Source organism: Callorhinus ursinus, unplaced genomic scaffold (assembly GCF_003265705.2).
Source record: "Callorhinus ursinus isolate GAN/ISIS: 27379988/994484 unplaced genomic scaffold, GSC_fseal_2.0 scaffold6, whole genome shotgun sequence".
Lineage (NCBI taxonomy): Eukaryota > Metazoa > Chordata > Mammalia > Carnivora > Otariidae > Callorhinus > Callorhinus ursinus.
In genome coordinates this window covers 47965709-47983301 of record NW_027397068.1, presented here as the reverse complement: position 1 = coordinate 47983301, position 17593 = coordinate 47965709, and the positions used below count along the sequence as shown (strand labels likewise).

The 17593-nt window shown below is 38.8% G+C and overlaps 1 protein-coding gene across 5 annotated transcripts in view; it reads right to left on the bottom strand.

Annotated features, from left to right (window-relative positions):
• AKAP7 (A-kinase anchoring protein 7) overlaps positions 1-17593 on the bottom strand; it is a 161905-nt gene that overhangs the window by 99897 nt on the left and 44415 nt on the right. For all 5 annotated transcript variants that reach the window (XR_012378565.1, XM_073893937.1, XM_073893938.1 and 2 more), the window contains exon 6: positions 2771-2883. Coding sequence is in view for 4 of the 5 variants with exons in the window: in XM_073893937.1 (XP_073750038.1) it covers positions 2771-2883 (113 nt within the window). In the remaining variant the exon portion in view is untranslated. The remainder of the gene's footprint in view (positions 1-2770; positions 2884-17593) is intronic.

The window sequence follows — 17593 nt, the reverse complement described above, 5'->3', positions numbered from 1 at the left end:
AAAATAAAGTACTTGAAATAAGACAAACTTTTAACACTCCAGTGATAAAAACCTAGTTTCCTACCTCTCTCTCTCTCTCTCTCTATTTTGTAATCAATCTAAACAACATTGAACACTAGCAATACATTCCACTACTGATTTCATCAACGTCCACTCCCTTACAAATGAGTGAACCCAAATAAAAACCCAATAGAGAATTAGTGCTGAGAAAGGAGGATAGTTGGAAAGCTAAAAAGTTAAGAAGAAAGAGACTGAAGAAACACATATTTTCAAATAATCTGTATTCCAAACCACAAAGCATAATAAAAATGCACTTTTATGCATGCTACCTTTTCATACTGGCTTTAACTTTTACAGTGGAACAAGTGCATAAAGAAAATGTTGGCTATTTATTGAAACCTGCAGGTCTCTGAATAGTCTATTCTACAGAGAATCTGGATCAGAATCATCAGTGGCACTGATCGAACATCAAAAGTCATGATCTTTAGGTACAACTCCAGATCTGAAGCTAGAGGGTGGAAATCTGCAGCTTCGGCATTGACACATGAATCCCAAAGTTTAAAATATACTTTCTTAAGCATTCAGAAATACTGGACATCAGAGTGGTACATAGGAACAGAGTCATTCTATTATTGAAGAGAAAAATCTCTCATTTGGCTTTCTGAAAGGCAGTGAGGTCATACTTTATTTTCTAAAGATTAAGCTTTCTAATCTAAACAAAATACAATGATTTAGATTTTTTTTTAAGATTTTATTTATTTACTTGACAGAGAGAGACACAGTGAGAGAGGGATCACAAGCAGGGGGAGTGGGAGAGGGAGAAGCAGGCTTCCCGCTGAGCAGAAAGCCTGATGCGGGGCTCAATCCCAGGACCCTGGGATCATGACCTGAGCTGAAGGCAGATGCTTAATGACTGAGCCACCCAGGCGTCCCTGATTTAGATTTTATATACCATTCAGGCAGGAACTGTTTCTATTTTGATCAGAACTCTGGGCCCAGCAGCCCATGTCTGGCACGTATTAAGCATGCAGTAAATATTTGTTGAATTAATATGGCTTGGGCCAGGGAGCTCCTCACGTGATGACAGAAATTAATTTGGATGAACTGGACGTGGCCAGTGGGAGAGAAAAATCTGGGCCTGGGAAAGGGATAAGATGGATTCCACACAGGGCTCTGTCAGGGAAGAATGGGCCACTTCACATTTGTAAGTCTCGTATTCCTGCTCTACGAAATAAGGGAGCAGATTCTGGGAAATTAACTGCCAAGAAATCATTTAAATTTAGTCTGAAATGTTAAAATTCAGATTCTAGAGTAGTTTAAACACTCCTGTGATAAATGTCCTTGTGTGCTCTCAAGTAAAAGTTAATGCCATACAGACAAAGAAACACTTTGAAATGTGGATATTACCTTCACCACTGACTTGTCATTCTGGGATTAAGTGTGAAATCACTGGGAAGAGAACAATCCATTTGAAAGCAAAACAAGAAAGATAACGAGTAAAGAAGTAAATGGTCAGTCTGCAAGTTTTGTCAGCTCTTATTCCAAATTTCAAAATCTATTATTTATACAAATTATTTTTACCTAAACATTCAGGAATGGTACCTGATTTAGTTATTGAATGTGTGGCAGTTATCAAAAGAAAAAAAAAAAAACATGCAACGTGTCTTTTTGAAAAGGTATTCACAATAATTTGCACAACCACAGGATGGCCAATCACCCAAACACATGTTTTAAAAGATCAAAAAGACTCTCTGTGCACAGAGACATTAAATACAATAGGTACCCAATTTAGAAAAGAGATCGACTTACTAATAAACATGACCTTCATTTATAGAGCTGCAAATCAGTCTTAACTGCAGCAAGGGGTCATGGAGAGCAGGAACAAATATTAATCTGCATGCCTATCTCCGAAACCCTGGTATGTTAGAGCAGGTCAGCAGATGGCTAAATTTGCATGAGAAGCTCCCTAGGCCGAAACGGGAAAAACAATGAAGAATGCCCTTAGGATTCTAGGAGAAAAGCTCACGAATCAGAAGAAAACCAAAAGTTACTTCAAACTGAGGGAGGAGGGGGTGGCCTGGGAAGGCAGAAAGTCACCCTGAGATTTGGGAGGTCAAGAGACATATCTCTCAGTTCATGTCACTTCTGCCCATCCTCAGGGAGAAGTACATTCAAGTAACGGGGGGATCGGGGCTCCTCAACTACCCTCTTGCCCAGTCCATGGAACACCTGTTCCAAGCCCTCAGTGGAGACAACTGCTAAAAGCACAAGGTTGTCTTCTGGAAATCTTGAAAGAGCTGGGTAAAAGGGGATAAAGAAGCTTGTCCCACCATGAAGAACCCAGTTCCAGTGAGCAGCACCAGGGTATGCAGGCGAGAGGAGGAAGCTTGGAGGGCAGCAGGCTGCAAACAACCAGAAGTAAAGAAAGCAGTAAAACGGGACCCTGGCCCTGCCTCGATGCTCTTCAAGGGATGAAGCGGACGTGGCATGAGAAGCAGCAACAGGAAATGTTGGTCCGAATATGCAGCTAAATGTTGGCAGAGGATGTGGTAGAAGAGCCCCAGTGGCAAAGGAGGGCACAGCTGGAAGAGCCTGCATGGAGTCTCGCGAGCCAGCATCCCTGGGAGTGGAAAACAAACTGACTTGGAATCCCAGGACCGAGAGTGGTAGGGCGTCAAGAACCACTATAAAAGTCACTCATGCCCCGAGCATGCTTAGTAAGGCTGGTGTAGCTGGTAACACAAGGCTTACAATCAAAATGTTCACTCACCTTCTTCCGGAGCCATGGTGCTTTGGACAATTTCATAAAAGTCAAGTGAGGCTTAAAACTCCTGTTTTCTCCTGCCAAGATGCCCTTTTCTTGAAATGTCCTTTTTGCAGCCTCTAAAGAAAATAAAAACATAAAAATGCTACTGTAACACATGGCTATCTTTTATTATAAAAATGGCAATTCAAAAAATAACAAATTATTTTATAATGAAGATTGCTTTATATACCTGTATGAGATATTATTTTCTAAAAGAAAAAGAATAAAACCACAATGTGTAGGACAACATATTATTAAATCTGCAGAGATTTCAAACTTTAAGCATACAAAAGCAACAATTTGAAAAGGAAACATCTAATAAATAAGCGTTTATCTGATATGATGCTGATCTTCACTAAATATCCTAGCAGTGCCCATATGCATAAAAAAAGGACTAGTTTATCTGTAACCCATAATATCTAAAACTTCTACTTCTGACTAAGATGGAATAACAGAAATCAGATTTACCTTCCCATCTGAAACAATGATAGGACAAAGTATATAAAATGGTGGTTTGTAAGATACTCTACTTATCAGGCAATGAAGGTCAGTGATCCTTTAGAGAGGAGAAACAAACAAAGTGAGCCCTTCAACTGCCCAGCTTTCATCCTTGAGTGTCTAGGACCCTATGCAAGGAGGAGAAACCCAGGTGGAGCTTAGTCATCTCACTGGGTCGAGTAAAAAGAGCCGAAAGTAGGGGAAGCAAAGGTATCTACGGCTCACAGGCAAGATTCCTAGAAAAGTGAGACCTGTGCAGAGAGAAAACCCCACAGATCTACAAAGGGTTGCCATAGAGTATTCAGCTGAGTATAGACCAGTGCATATATATTAGGAAACTACCTGAGGATGGGGAAACACATTCAAAAGGATTAGAGGGAATGGTGCCCAGTGCTCATACAGGGGCAGGAGAATTGTCTGTTCCCATGAGCCAGGCTGGAAAAACCTCAAGACTTCTGGGAAACTGGGTAGAATGAACAGAAAGGTCTTACCTCAGTAGTGGGGAAAAATTAGCTTTGAACTGGTACTGTTCTAGTCCCATCTAAAAAATCTTACAAGCAAGATCCAAAAGGAAAAAAAAAACTGTCTCCAAGTAACTTAATTGTGTCCCAGAACAAAGCCCAAGAAGTAGACTATCCAAACCCATCAAGGTAGACTTCACAATGCCTGGCATCTAATAAAAAATGTCCAGGCATGCAAACGAACAGGAAAATGTGACCTACAATGAAGAGATAAATCAATTCACCAAAGGGAACTAACACAAATGTTAGAGTCAGAAGATAAGAGAATCAAAATAGCTATTATAACTGTTTTTCTTTATGTTCAAAAAGTAGAGACATGCAAGATATAAAAAAGACCCAAATCAAATTTATAGAGATGAAAATTGCAATGTCTAGAGAAAAATAAACTGGAATTAATGACAGATTAGACATTGTAGAATAAAAAATTAGTGACCCTGAAGACATGGCAATAGAAACCACCCAAAATAAAATACAGAGAGAAAAAAGAAAGAAAGGAAAGGGGAAGGAAAGGAAAGAAAAGAAAAGAAGGAACATCGGTAAGTGTGGGGTAACTGCAAGTTGTCTAATATATGTATAAGTGAAGTCCCTAAAAAAGAGGCAAGAGGAAGACAGAGAAAATATTTGAAGAAATAATGCCTGTTGGGGAATGAGAGTTGCCACAACCACGACAGAAAATAATCTAGGCAATAATTTTTAGAATTTAAACTGCACAAGTAGTTGAACCAGCAAATTCAATTCTAGGAAAATACACAAAAATAAAATTATCAGCATATAAAATTCTATATAGAAGATATTTAGAAATGTCTGAATTCACACAAAGTAGAAATAACCTCATCAATAAAGAAATGGTCATTAAATTACCATACAGCATACTAAGGACTATCACAAGAAAAAGAGAATCAGAGCTACACATCTTGACCTGGAAAGATGCCCATGATCTATTAAGCAAAAAAAGGCAAGTTGCATGGTTAATATAACAATAATATGATTTCATGGCCTATTTAAAGAAGATAAACTCTCTATGTTTTATTAGCATAAAAATGGTATAAAATACCTTAGGATGAGGGTTGACATTGAATAGAGATAGAGGAGACCAGTAATGTGTTCTTTATACATCTGTATATTGTTTGAGTGGTTACAACGAGCATGTATTACTTCTGAATAAAAAAAGTTAAAAAAAACTAAATAAGCACAATAACTGACTAGACATTAGCAATATAACATTATTACAAGTGCACGAGCATCATACTGGAATGCACAAATAGAATTCTTTGCTATATGTATGAAAAATTCATAGTTTTCAAAGATCTTTGGTAAACAACTTTACATTTGTTCTTTCTACCTCAAAATCAGGTAGGGCTAATCCCTAAGTTAATTTTAAAGATAAGAAAACAGAAACATAAGAAGTTGATGCTCAAAGTCACCCTCCTTATTAGTGAAGAAGGAACTGGAATCCAGATGCCATCGCTCCTACTCTGACCATGTTTCAAGCTGGATAAAACCCTAGCTTAAACCAAGGTCAGTGAAGGGCACAAAAGCTGCTCCAGCAACTGAATGAGGAAAAGTAAGGCAGGGGATTCTGTCATCTTCCACCACGCCCACACACACACTGGTTTCAGTCAGAGAAGCTCCCCTGTTTTATGCATGCGCTTCTAAGTAGCTTTTCATTTTCTAAAAGGATTCCAATATTTACCCAAAAACAGTTTGAAAAATCAATGCTCAAAAAACACACAGAGAGGGTCCCTTTAGTAACAATAACCCTGCCAGTGATGTCCATTAAAAAATAGAAACAGGTGAAATATAAGGCAAAAAAAAAGTCTTCGAATATCAAATAAAACCACATCCAATCCAAATGTTTAGTGAAAAATTGTTCCTTTTAAATTCATTTATTTCTTATCAATGTTAAATATGCTTTAATTTTTCTAACAATTAAAAATCATGAACCTAGTAGGAGATTATCTAGTATTTCCAGAAAATGTGTCCTAAAAAATAAAAGATGTTTTTAATACAATACTAAATACTAGTGTCATAAGAATGCTTTAGTTTAACCACCAATTCTGTTGGAATCTGGAAATTACTAATGATACATAGAATTATAACCAGAAATACCTGGATGAAAACAAAACCAAATATATTTCCATCCAATCTGATTATTTTTTACATAGGGTAAGACTTCAGTTTTTTTGAATGGGAACCCGAAATAAAAAAGATGTGGGAGTGAACAAAACAAAGATACAATAGTATCCTTTCTGAGAAAAAAAAGGGTTTGCTGTAATGACTGGTCCATACGAAAGTAATAAAATAACAGGGAAGAGCAGAGTTTCAAAACAGAAATACCTGCACAAGAGAAAATTCAAATGGATGCATTCTTTTTACCAATGACATAATTATTAGCCCCATCAGTGATATCTGGTATGCTGGCTGGCATGAAGGATAAAAAGCAGGGAAAAGGACCTGCCCTCCCAGGTGAGGAGATCCTGGAGCAGAGATTAGTAGGAGTTACTCAGCTAAGTACCCACAGTGTCTGGAGCATGTGCTTAGCATCTACGGGTATTTAATAGTACCTACTGAATTTGAATTGAACATCACCTTTGTGCTAGGTGTTTTATGTATGCCTGATCATCTACTCCTCCAGATAACCCTAAGAGGTAAGTTATTATTCCCATTTTTAAAAATTAAGAAACTGAGACTCTGAAATGTCAATAGCTTACTCAAAGATCACTGAGCTAAGTCGTGGTGAGGATAGAATTTGAACTCAAATCTAACTGACTACAACATTCATGCTACCTCCTATGTGAAGAATCTAAAGTCTTGGGGGGCCTAGCTGACTCAAGTGGAAGAGTATGCAACTCTTGATCTCAGGGTCATGAGTTCAAGCCCCATACTGGGTGTAGAGATTACTAAAATAAATAAACTTTTTAAAAAGAATTTAAAATCTTCTTTCTCCCCTCTAAGTTATTTTTTTTTTAAGATTTACTCATTTATTTATCTGAGGAGTGTGAGCGGGGGAGGGGCAGAGGGAGAGGGAGAAGCAGGCTCCCCGCTGAGCAGGGAGCCTGACTCGGGGCTCGATCCCAGGATCTTGGGATCATGGCCTGAGCCGAAGGCAGACATTTAACTGACTGAGCCACCCAGGCACCCCTCTAAGAAAATTTCTTAAATACAAGGTAAAATCTGGTTAGCTTATTTTAAAACTTATATAGCACTTATGAACCACAGTTGACAAACTCAGATCTGGTCATTTGCTCACTCATTCAGCAAATAATTACTGACGGCTACTGTGGTCAGGTACTGTTCTAGCTGTGGGAACGACAGCGATGCACAAAGCAAATCCCCTGCCCTCGGGGAGCGTCCACACATGCTGGGTGCTGTCAGGTATTGATCAGTGATAGGAAGAGAAATAAAGCAGGTGAAGGAGCTACAAAGTGATGTGGAAGAAAAGAGGCTGTGATGTTAGAATGGCGGTCTGAGAAGCCCACTCTGACGAGGAGAGGGCTCCTCTCTAAGGGGAGAAGGGTACTCGAGGCCCTGGGACGAACTTACGAAGAATGTTTAGTAGGTCCAGAAACAGGAAAAGGAATAAAAAGAATGGAACACCTGGAGCAGGGTGGGTCAGCCTTTGAGGAAGAGGTAAGAATGGGTTCAGAGAAGTAGGCAGGATACTCGCGGGCATGATAAAACCTTCAGATTTTATTCTCAGTATGGTGGGAAATTCTGGGGGTTTTAAGCAAGGAAAATTTACATGAGACTAACTTTCTTTATTCATCTATTTCAGCTAGAATATACCTTTCTTCCTGGTGGAAGAAATTTAATCTCAGGCAATTCAAAGTGCTCCGCTCTTTCCCTAGAGCTGTATTTTAGCGGAAGGGAAGGTAGCTAATGGGGTGTCAGAGTGGTTTCGATGGTAGTGTAGCGCCTGGCTCTTGGGTCACCATCTGGCATCTCCTGAGACATGCACCACACTTGATTTTGTAGCTGCCCCCTCCCTCATTCCCATATATAATGACTCTGCCACTCCTGTGCCCTCTCAGGCATGCAAGATTTCATTCTATGATCATCACACCATACCAGGGCAAGCAGGAACTCGCTGGACCTGTCTCAGGCCCTTTACCACTTTCTTGCTACTCTTGAGCACACAAAAATAACAGAATTTCCCGGGGCCAAGGTGGAAAGGGTCAGAACACTAGAAGGACACCCATCACACCATACCACCCTCACTTCACCTCCACTGCCACTCTGGAAGCAGAGGGAATTCTGGCTTGCTGGCTCTATGACCACACCCCCGGAGGAAGGCACAGGGTCACTCCTGCTCTCAGACTGATGTGAGTTTCTGCTGTGCTGTTCAGGGGATGATGAAAGGGCAAGAACTCATACTCTACCTTGGCCTCTAGCTCTCTTCTTTGCCTGACCCTGAGAATGTTTTCTAGCATCAAAGCAGGAAAAATTTATCATTATGCTTAGGTGTTGAAATCCCAAAGCATTTTCTCTATTTTTCTTGCTATATTCTCTCTCTTCTGAGAACATGGGTGCCACTGTCCAGGAGGCAGCTAGGCACAGAACAAAGGATACAAGAAATTCAAGGAGAAAAACTCAGTATCGCAAAATATTATCCCCACATGTCCAAAATCTTAGCTTACTGGGGCGCCTGGGTGGCTCAGTCGTTAAGCGTCTGCCTTCGGCTCAGGTCCTGATCCCAGGGTCCTGGGATCGAGCCCCGCATAGGGCTCCCTGCTCGGCGGGAAGCCTGCTTCTCCCTCTCCCACTCCCCCTGCTCTTGTTCCCTCTCTCGCTGTGTCTCTGTCAAATAAATAAATAAAATCTTAAAAAACAAAATAAAGATCAAAATCTTTGTTATTTTACTTTCATAGTATCTACTAAATGCTAATATGTGCTAAATGTGACATTTTGATCACCATTTTAAATGTGGGGCATGTCCTAAAACCCATCACTGCTAGTCATAGCAGCAAATGATTTTTCCTCTCTCTTCTATGGTAATAAAGTCAAGCAATGGACCAATAAGATGAAAAAAAAAACCAAAAACCAAAAACCCAACACTGTTCTTAGTTACAAACAACAAATGGCAACTTTGGCTGAGTTAAGCAGGGAAGAAATGTATAAGAATACCAAGGGACGCCTAGGTGGCGCAGTCGGTTGAGCACCCAACTGGGTTTCAGCTCAGGTCCTGATCTCAAGGTCAGGGGATCAAGCCCTATGTCGGGCTCCATGCTCAGCTTGGAGTCAGCTTGAGATTCTCTCCCTCTCCCTCTCCCTCTGCCCCTCCCACTCATGCTCTTTCTCTCTCTCTCCCTAAAATAAATAAATCTTTAAGAAAAAAAAAAAAGAACACTGGGAGGACTGGAAGACCAGGCTGGAAGGCTAGGAGGCCAAGCAGATGTCCAGAGCTGTGGTGGAGCACAGGTACAAGGCTGCCACCACCTGCTCCCGCTGGGGTCACTGCGACCATGACAGCACACGGAGGGCTAGAACTGCAGCCACCTGCCTGCCACTGATGACACAACCCGTCCCCAGAACAGATTCTGCACAGTCCTTTTTTGTTCGAAGTCCTAGCTTCTGATTCAAAGTCTAGACCAAAGCAAGATCATGTTCCTAGCACCAAAGCAACCTGAGGAAGAATGTATGTGACACAGGAGACAGTGGGGAAGAATTTAGATGCTGGGCAGCTAAAAAAAAAGACAACAGTCCAGCATATGCATATTTTAAAACAATAAGAGTGTATTCATAACATCTACTATTATAATTAACTTATCATCTTTTGGCTCATGTAAATTATAAGCAGGAATATCTTTCCTCAACTACTCTCATAACCCAGCTCTGACCCTCTCTATTATGGCATACCCACAACTGTTTTAGATAGACCTCGAGTTAAAATATTAGGCTGAATCATGCAAAACCATCATTTTTGTCAAATACTGGCAATGTCTGATGGCTTACCATATACAATGGTGGACTCACTAAGTTCCTAGGATCTGATTTAAGGGATCAGGGCATATTTTCTAGGTCTTCAAGTACTTGAAGAATTATCACATAGAAGAACTGCTGACAGCAACTCAGCAATATGTTCATATCAATCCAGAAAACAGAACCAGCATGAAGGTGTAAAAGCAAAAATTCATTTCTTTATATACTGAGCACTTCCCATATGTGCCAGACACACAGTCTGCTTGCGACAGCAAACACAGCCCTGCTCTCACAGAGCTTACAGTCTCAGGGGACAGATCTGGGCCCAATAAAGAGGACTCAACAATGTTCAGAGTTATCAAAAATTACAAAGATATAAGGAAAGAAGTTTTGTTAAGAGAAACGAAAACAGTAGGCATTTGTACTGTTCGTTACTATCTACATTAGCTTTCACATATTATTTTATTTGATATGACAATCTCATCAATTGATTGTAAAGATACAATATTTTTCTATTTACTGGTTTCAGTTACTTTTTTTTAAGATTTTATTTATTCTATTTTATTTTTAATAAGCAAGGGGAGCGGCAGGCAGAGGGAGAGGGAAAAGCAGACTTCCCGCTGAGCAGGGAGCCCAATGCGGGGCTTGATCCCAGGACCCTGGGATCATGACCTGAACCGAAGGCAGCTGCTTAACTGCCTGAGCCACCCAAGAGCCCCAAGGTTTCAATTACTTTAGATTTTGACCCAAGAGTTCTCATTATTCACTGGGCCTGAAATCTTTGATGAAGGATATCTATTCACAATACTGTTTTAAATAATATGTGTCACAAAGCACATATAATTTGTTATTAATGTGTTTTTCCAGTATAGTACATTCTCTAGGTAGACAGAAATAGGGAAAAGAGAAATTGTTGCCTTTTTTTGAAAAATATTTCTTAGTATTGGTTTCTTATTCCTATTAGTATAATCTATTGCTTAGCCAGACTACAGGATAATGGTTAAGGAAATACCATTCTTGAGATACGAAGAGTTTTTGCTGGTGTGAAAACCACATGTCATTTTTCATCTACGCTAATTCATGTTCTGGAGGAAAAGCTTATGAATAATTTAAGAGACTGTTCAATTCCTCCTAGCACCACAGACATTCCTTCAAGCACTAAATAGAAAATCACACAGCAAATATATCAGACATCCTTCAAAAGTCAGTTAAAAACACTTTCTAAATAATATAATTTACCTCATAGCTAAAGATGCAAAATGTCTGAAGAACAATTTTGTAAAGTGTATTTTAAACACCAGGAAACTTGGCTATATAAAAGAAGACTGAAATGAATAATTTAATAAAGAAACAATATTTTATAATCCTAACAAATACATTACAGTTTTACCTGTTTAGGCGAGTTTGTTTGTTTTATTCAGCAAACATTTACTGAGTGTGTTAAGTACTGGGAAGTTTTCTCTGTTTTTTAAATTTTAAATAGACATATTTTTACATAGGAGATTTTCTTTACGTGAACTCTTTCAAGTATGTAGCAACAATAAATTTATACTTAAAATGTGAAGAAATTGCTAAAAGTTGTCTGAAAGTAAACCATGACAGATCAATTTTAATAAAATCATATCTTTTTAATTATACACATGTTCTTATAAATTTCTTTCCTTTTCTTTTGCTATTTTTTCCTGTTTCTAACATTGTGAGGGATAGTTATATGATAGCATGATATATAATTTGAGAATAATCACAAAGAGGTTTATTTCTTTGAGGTATACAAAGAAGTTTATTAATAAAAATAGTCTAGAATACGAAATGTAAATTAGGTAGTCCTAACATACTCTTAAGATTAAATATTCTATTTTAGATGCAACAGAAATAATAAGTTGGATTTTAGTTTTAAGAAGACTGATCTGTGATTAGACAATACACCATACAATAGGAGGTGATAAGGTCTTTTCTTGCTTTCCATCTGGAAGATACTTTCTTATACCATCGTAAGCTACAGTAAAACTATGTCACATATAATACGAAAGATCTCAATAAAATTTTAGAATCACTTTTTAGCCATCTAAAACTTTAAGTAAAAGCCATACAACTGTTTTTGTCATTCCTGTTATTACTATTTAAAGGATTCTTGTTTCCGTATGCTCCTCAAACTGTTCCATTTTTAGATGGTTTTAGTAAGTTATTTGATACATAATGGCAGGCATAATGTTGAAACGAACTTCATTTTAAAATTTTTATACTCATCATTTTAAGCAAATATTTCCAATTGATTACTGTGTAAAACTGTCAAATAGAATTTTATTTTTTTTAAAAGATTTTATTTATTTGACAGTGAGAGACGCAGAGAGAGAGGGAACACAAGCAGGGGGAGTGGGAGAAGGAGAAGCAGGCTTCCCGCGGAGTGGGGAGCCCGATGCGGGGCTCGATCCCAGGACCCTGGGATCATGACCTGAGCTGAAGACAGACGCTTAACGACTGAGCCACCCAGGCGCCCCTCAAATAGAATTTTAAAATGTTTCATTCTTAAAGGCGAGTCTTTAAAATTACACCTTGATGCCAGAGGCATCCCATTCATTCCACTGCAGTAGAGGAAGGAGACCCAGATTGAGCATTCCAACACTGGCCCAGTTCTCCTATTATTCAACTTGTGTTCTTGGACAGGTCACTTAACCTTGACAGTAAAAGTGATGAGGCTATTACAAATGATCTCTCAAGTCCCTCTCCTCATCCTAACAACCAGCTAGGCCAAATAAATTGTCAGAGAATGCTGGTACATCATCCATCAGGGATTCCATTTCCATTCATTTTTAAAGAATTTCTTTACTTATTTAAGAGAGAGAGAGAGAGAGCACGAGTGGGGGGTGGGGCGCAGAGGGAGAGGGACACACAGACTCCCTGACAAGTGCAGAGCCCCATGTGGGGCTCAATCCCAGGACCCCAAGATCATGACCTGAGCTGGAGTCAGATGCTTAAACAACTGAGCCACCCAGGCACACCCCCATCAGGAATTCTAGACACCAGGACTGGATTTTACTGTCATACAAAGATTTAGACATGAATATAAATAAGGGAAGAAAGACTATGTAAGGTTAAATGTTCTTTCAATTACACTTTTATGTTTACATCAGACATTTTTCACTGGTTTATATATCCATTTAAAAGATATTTATTGAGCCTCTCTTACATAGCAGGCTCTGGGGAGACAAAGATGAAAGATTCCCTCAAAGAGTTTTCACTCTAGTTGAGAAACATTGATTTCTAAACAATCAAATGCAATGAAATATTACAGTTTCTACAGTAAATATCTATCTATGGAATATAGGGGAGATTAGGAGGGAAAATGGTCATTTCTATTTTGAAGAAATCAGAAAAGCCTTTATTTTGGAAGTGACCTTTGAAATGGGTTTTATAAAAGATCAATAATACAATCGGAAAAAGAAATTAAGAAAACAATTCCACTGACAATAGTTCCAAAAATAATAAAATACTTAGGAATAAACTTTAACAAGGAGGCAAAGGACTGACAACTACAAAATGGTACTGAAAGAAATTAAAGAACACACAACTAAATGGAAGACATTTCACATTTCGGGACTGGAAGTCCTAATACCACTAAGATGGCAATACTACCCAAAGCCATCTACAGATGTAATGTAATTCTTACCAAAGTTCCAATGATGTTTTTTGCAGAAATAGAAAAAAAAAATCCTAAAATTCATATGGAATCTCAAGGGACCCTAAATAGCCAAAAACTCTTAATAAAGAAGAACAAAGTTGGAAGTCTCACACTTCCTTGTTCCAAAATTTACTACGCTACAGTCATCAAAAGAGTGTGCTCACACCTGTCAGAATGGCTAAAATCAAAAACACAAGAAACAACAGGTGTTGGTGTGGATGTAGAGGAAAAGGAACCCTCTTTTTTTTTTTTTTTAACATTGTTGGTGGGAATGCAAGCTGGTGCAGCCACTCCAGAAAACAGTATGGAGGTTTCTCAAAAAGCTAAAAATAGAGCTACCATACGATCCAGCAATTACACTATTGAGTCTTTATCCAAAAAAGGCAAAAGCACTAATTCAGAGGGATACATGTACCCCTATGATTACTGCAGCGTTATTTACAATAGCCATAAATAATAATAATATAAAAACAAATATAAATCAAAAATAAATTAAATAATAAGTAAATAGTTACTTACAATAGCAGCCCAAGTGTCCAGCAATAGGTGAATGGATAAAGAAGATGTGGTATACAATGGAATATTATTCAGCCATAAGAAAGAATGAAGTCTTGGGGCGCCTGGGTGGCTCAGTTGGTTTAGCAACGCCTTCGGCTCAGGTCATGATCCTGGAGTCCCGGGATCGAGTCCCGCATCAGGCTCCCTGCTCAGCGGGGAGTCTGCTCCTCCCTCTGACCTTCCCCCCTCTCATGTGCTCTCTCTCTCATTCTCTCTCTCAAATAAATAAATAAAATCTTTAAAAAAAAAAAAAAGAATGAAATCTTACCATTTGCAACAACGTGGATAGAACCAGGGAATATAATGCTAAGTGAAATAAGTCAGAGAAAGACAAATACCATATGATTTCACTCATATGTGGAATTTAAGAAACAAAACAAATGAACAAAGATAAAAAAAAGAGAAAGACAAACCAAGAAACAGACTCTTCACTATAGAGAACAAACTGATGGCTACCCGAGGGGCAGTTGGTGGGGGGATGGATGAAATAGGTGACGGGGATTAAAGAGTACACTTATCATAATGAGCACTGGGTACTGTACAGAGTTGTTGAATCACTATATTGTATACCTGAAACTAATATAATACTGTATGTATATTAATTATACAAAAATTATATAAAATTATATAAAAAAAGGAAAAACACACAACAGTGTGGTACTGGCAAAGAGGTAAACCTATAAACCAATGGAACAGAACAAAGAGCTCAGAAATAAGCCCTCTTGTATATGGTCAAATGGTTTTCAGGCAAAAATGCCTGGACCCACTCAGTGGGGAAAGGACATTCTTAACAGTGTTGGGAAAACTGGATATCCACATTGTAAAAGAAATGAAGTTAAACCCTTACCTTATACCATATACAAAAAATTAACTCAAAATGGATCAAAGACTAAACTAAACATAGGAGCTAAAACTATAAAGTCTTAAAAGAACACATAACTTCATGACTGTGGACTTGACAATGATTTCTTAGACATGACACCAAAAGCACAGACAACAAAAATAAAAATAGATTAATTAGACTAAATTAAAAACGTCTGAAAAGTTAAAAATTTAAAAACTTTAAAAAATTAAAAAGTTAGAAATTAAAGCTGGAAAAAAGAGAAATACCTTCCATTTAAATAAGTGATATTATAAGTTCTGAATGTTCTCAAATGTACCAGTTACTGTACATTTTGGTGATTAATATAAGATTCATAAATATTGAGCTAATTAACTACATTTAAATATTTTTAAATATACAAAATTCATGAACCCCTTTAAGAAAAACAAAGCTGTGCATCAAAGGAAATGATCCATAGAATGCACAGGCAACCTACAGAATGGGAGAAAATATTTGAAAATCATGTATCTGATAAGGACTAAATATCCAGAATATATAAAGAACTCCTACAACTCAGGACGCCTGGGTGGTTCAGTCGGTTAAGTGTCTGCCTTCGGCTCAGGTCATGATCCTGGGGTCCTGGGATGGAGTCCTGCATGGGGCTCCTTGCTCAGTGGGGAGCCTTCTTCTCCCTCTGCCTGCCACTCCCCTTGCTTGTGCTCTCTCGCTCCCTGGCAAATAAAGAAAATCTTTAAGAAAAAAAAAAAAAAAAACTCCTATAACTCAACAACAAAAAACCAAAAATCTGATTAAAAAAATCAATGAAGAAGAGACATTTCTCCAAAGAAGATATATAATACGCCAGCAAGCATATGAAAAGATGCTCAAAATCACTCTCATTAGGGGAATGAAAATCAAAGTCACAATGAGATATCATTTCACACCCATTAGAATGACTACCATCAAAAAAAAACCAACAAAAACAAAAAACCTTCTGGGCTCTAGGACGACACCTACGTTTCTGGCCCATGTTCCTTTTAGGATAGTGGAGAGGGTTACCAAAATAGTAAATAGGAGAGCAGAAACAAGGTTAAGCAGTAAAGAAGTTTCAGAAACCTGAAAATATACTTAAATAAAGAGGTAAGCCAATAAAATAAACTGAGAAGATGTATTAGGAGAGATTAAAAAAAGAACCAAGAAAGTGGTATCTCAGTAGCGAAAAGGTGAGTCTAAAGCATCTATTAGGTTTAGGAATTAGAAAGCCATCAGTGGCCTGTGCTGTGACATAGTAGGTTATAACCCACTGACTGCTGGAGCTTAAAGAAAGGAGAGTAAGCACACATAAAGAATTGGAGACAGATATCAGAGGCTACGCTTTTACAGATTTGGCTCAGAAGGGAAGGAGAGGTTCAACGCAGGAGCTGTGGGAAATTCAAGGTCAAGGGAGTGCTGAGTTTTCTGTTATTTACATTGTTTCTTGTTTGTTTATTTGTTTGGGGATAAGAAAGGCATAATCCAGTTAACAAAGTTGGGGAAATGAGCTGATGAAGAGGAAACGCTGGAGATATGGAAATGCCGTAAAGAGAGGAAGGAACTGGTAGAGCAAGATCCAGATTGCCACACCAGATCAAGAACACAGCTGAAGAGATTAGTCTTAGGTAGACAGAAGACACCTCTTTTCCTAAAACTATACGATTTAAAAAGCCAAATGCAGTAGTGGTAGGTTTACTACATACAGGGAACAAATGAAGTGGGTCCCAGCCTCAGTTTTATCTGTGGGGGGAAGAGCAGGTTAAGGGAACCTAAGAAAAGGCTGGAGCAGTTGACAGGGGACAGGAGAAAGAAAAAAGCAGGAGCAGTGGGACTGCTGAACAGGATGCTGCTGAGTCTGGAAAACTTATACTTGCAGGAGAACCAATCTATAGGACTGTACACTTTCTTCATTTTTCTCACGCATCTGATAAAACTATTCATTAACGTGTGTTACGTGTCACACATTCTAGAAGGTACTAAGTAAACAATGGTCAACAAAACAGTCATGGTCCTTGCCATCATGGAGCTTCATCCAGGAAACAATGTCAAACAAAATTACACAATTACAACCTGTGATGAGGCCTGTGAAGGAGACACACCAGGTACAGTGACAGAGGGCTCACTTATGAGGAGACTCTCTCTACAGGGCACAGGGAAACGCTCTCCGTGACATTTGAGCTACAGAATGAAAAGGTCCAGATGGAGGGTCTACTCAGACATTTGCAAAAGTTCCATGGCAAGAATGAACTCGTTGAGTCCCTAATGAACCATGATAAGACAGGAGATGGAGGCAGGAGACCAACAAGGAGACACCATGGACCATAGTAAGGAGTCTGGAGTTTATTTTGCCCACGTGTTGAGGTAAAAAAGCAAATGGCTAAACTGATCTACCATTGGTGTTTGCCAGCCTGGAGAAAGAGAAGAACAAGAAGACAGGACACCCGAAAGAACCACCAACGGAGTGAGGCACCATGAGGCCGTGACCAGTTTAAGAAGAAATAAACTCTGTTGGCCAGGAAGAAGAGAGCAGAGACCTCGGTGAGGTTCCACAGCATGAATAGCATGAGGTTCCACAGCATGGAAAGAAAGTGAAACAGCATAAAGGGAGAGAAGTTAGGGTGCTAGACAGCTATATCCGATTTACGGTCTTAGAATAGTTCAGGTGGATGAATAGCCAAAAGGTATCACTATGCTTATGAACTGGGGGAGCAGAGTATGAGTATTAGAGGGTACCTTCAAAGAAGTCAAGGGATTTT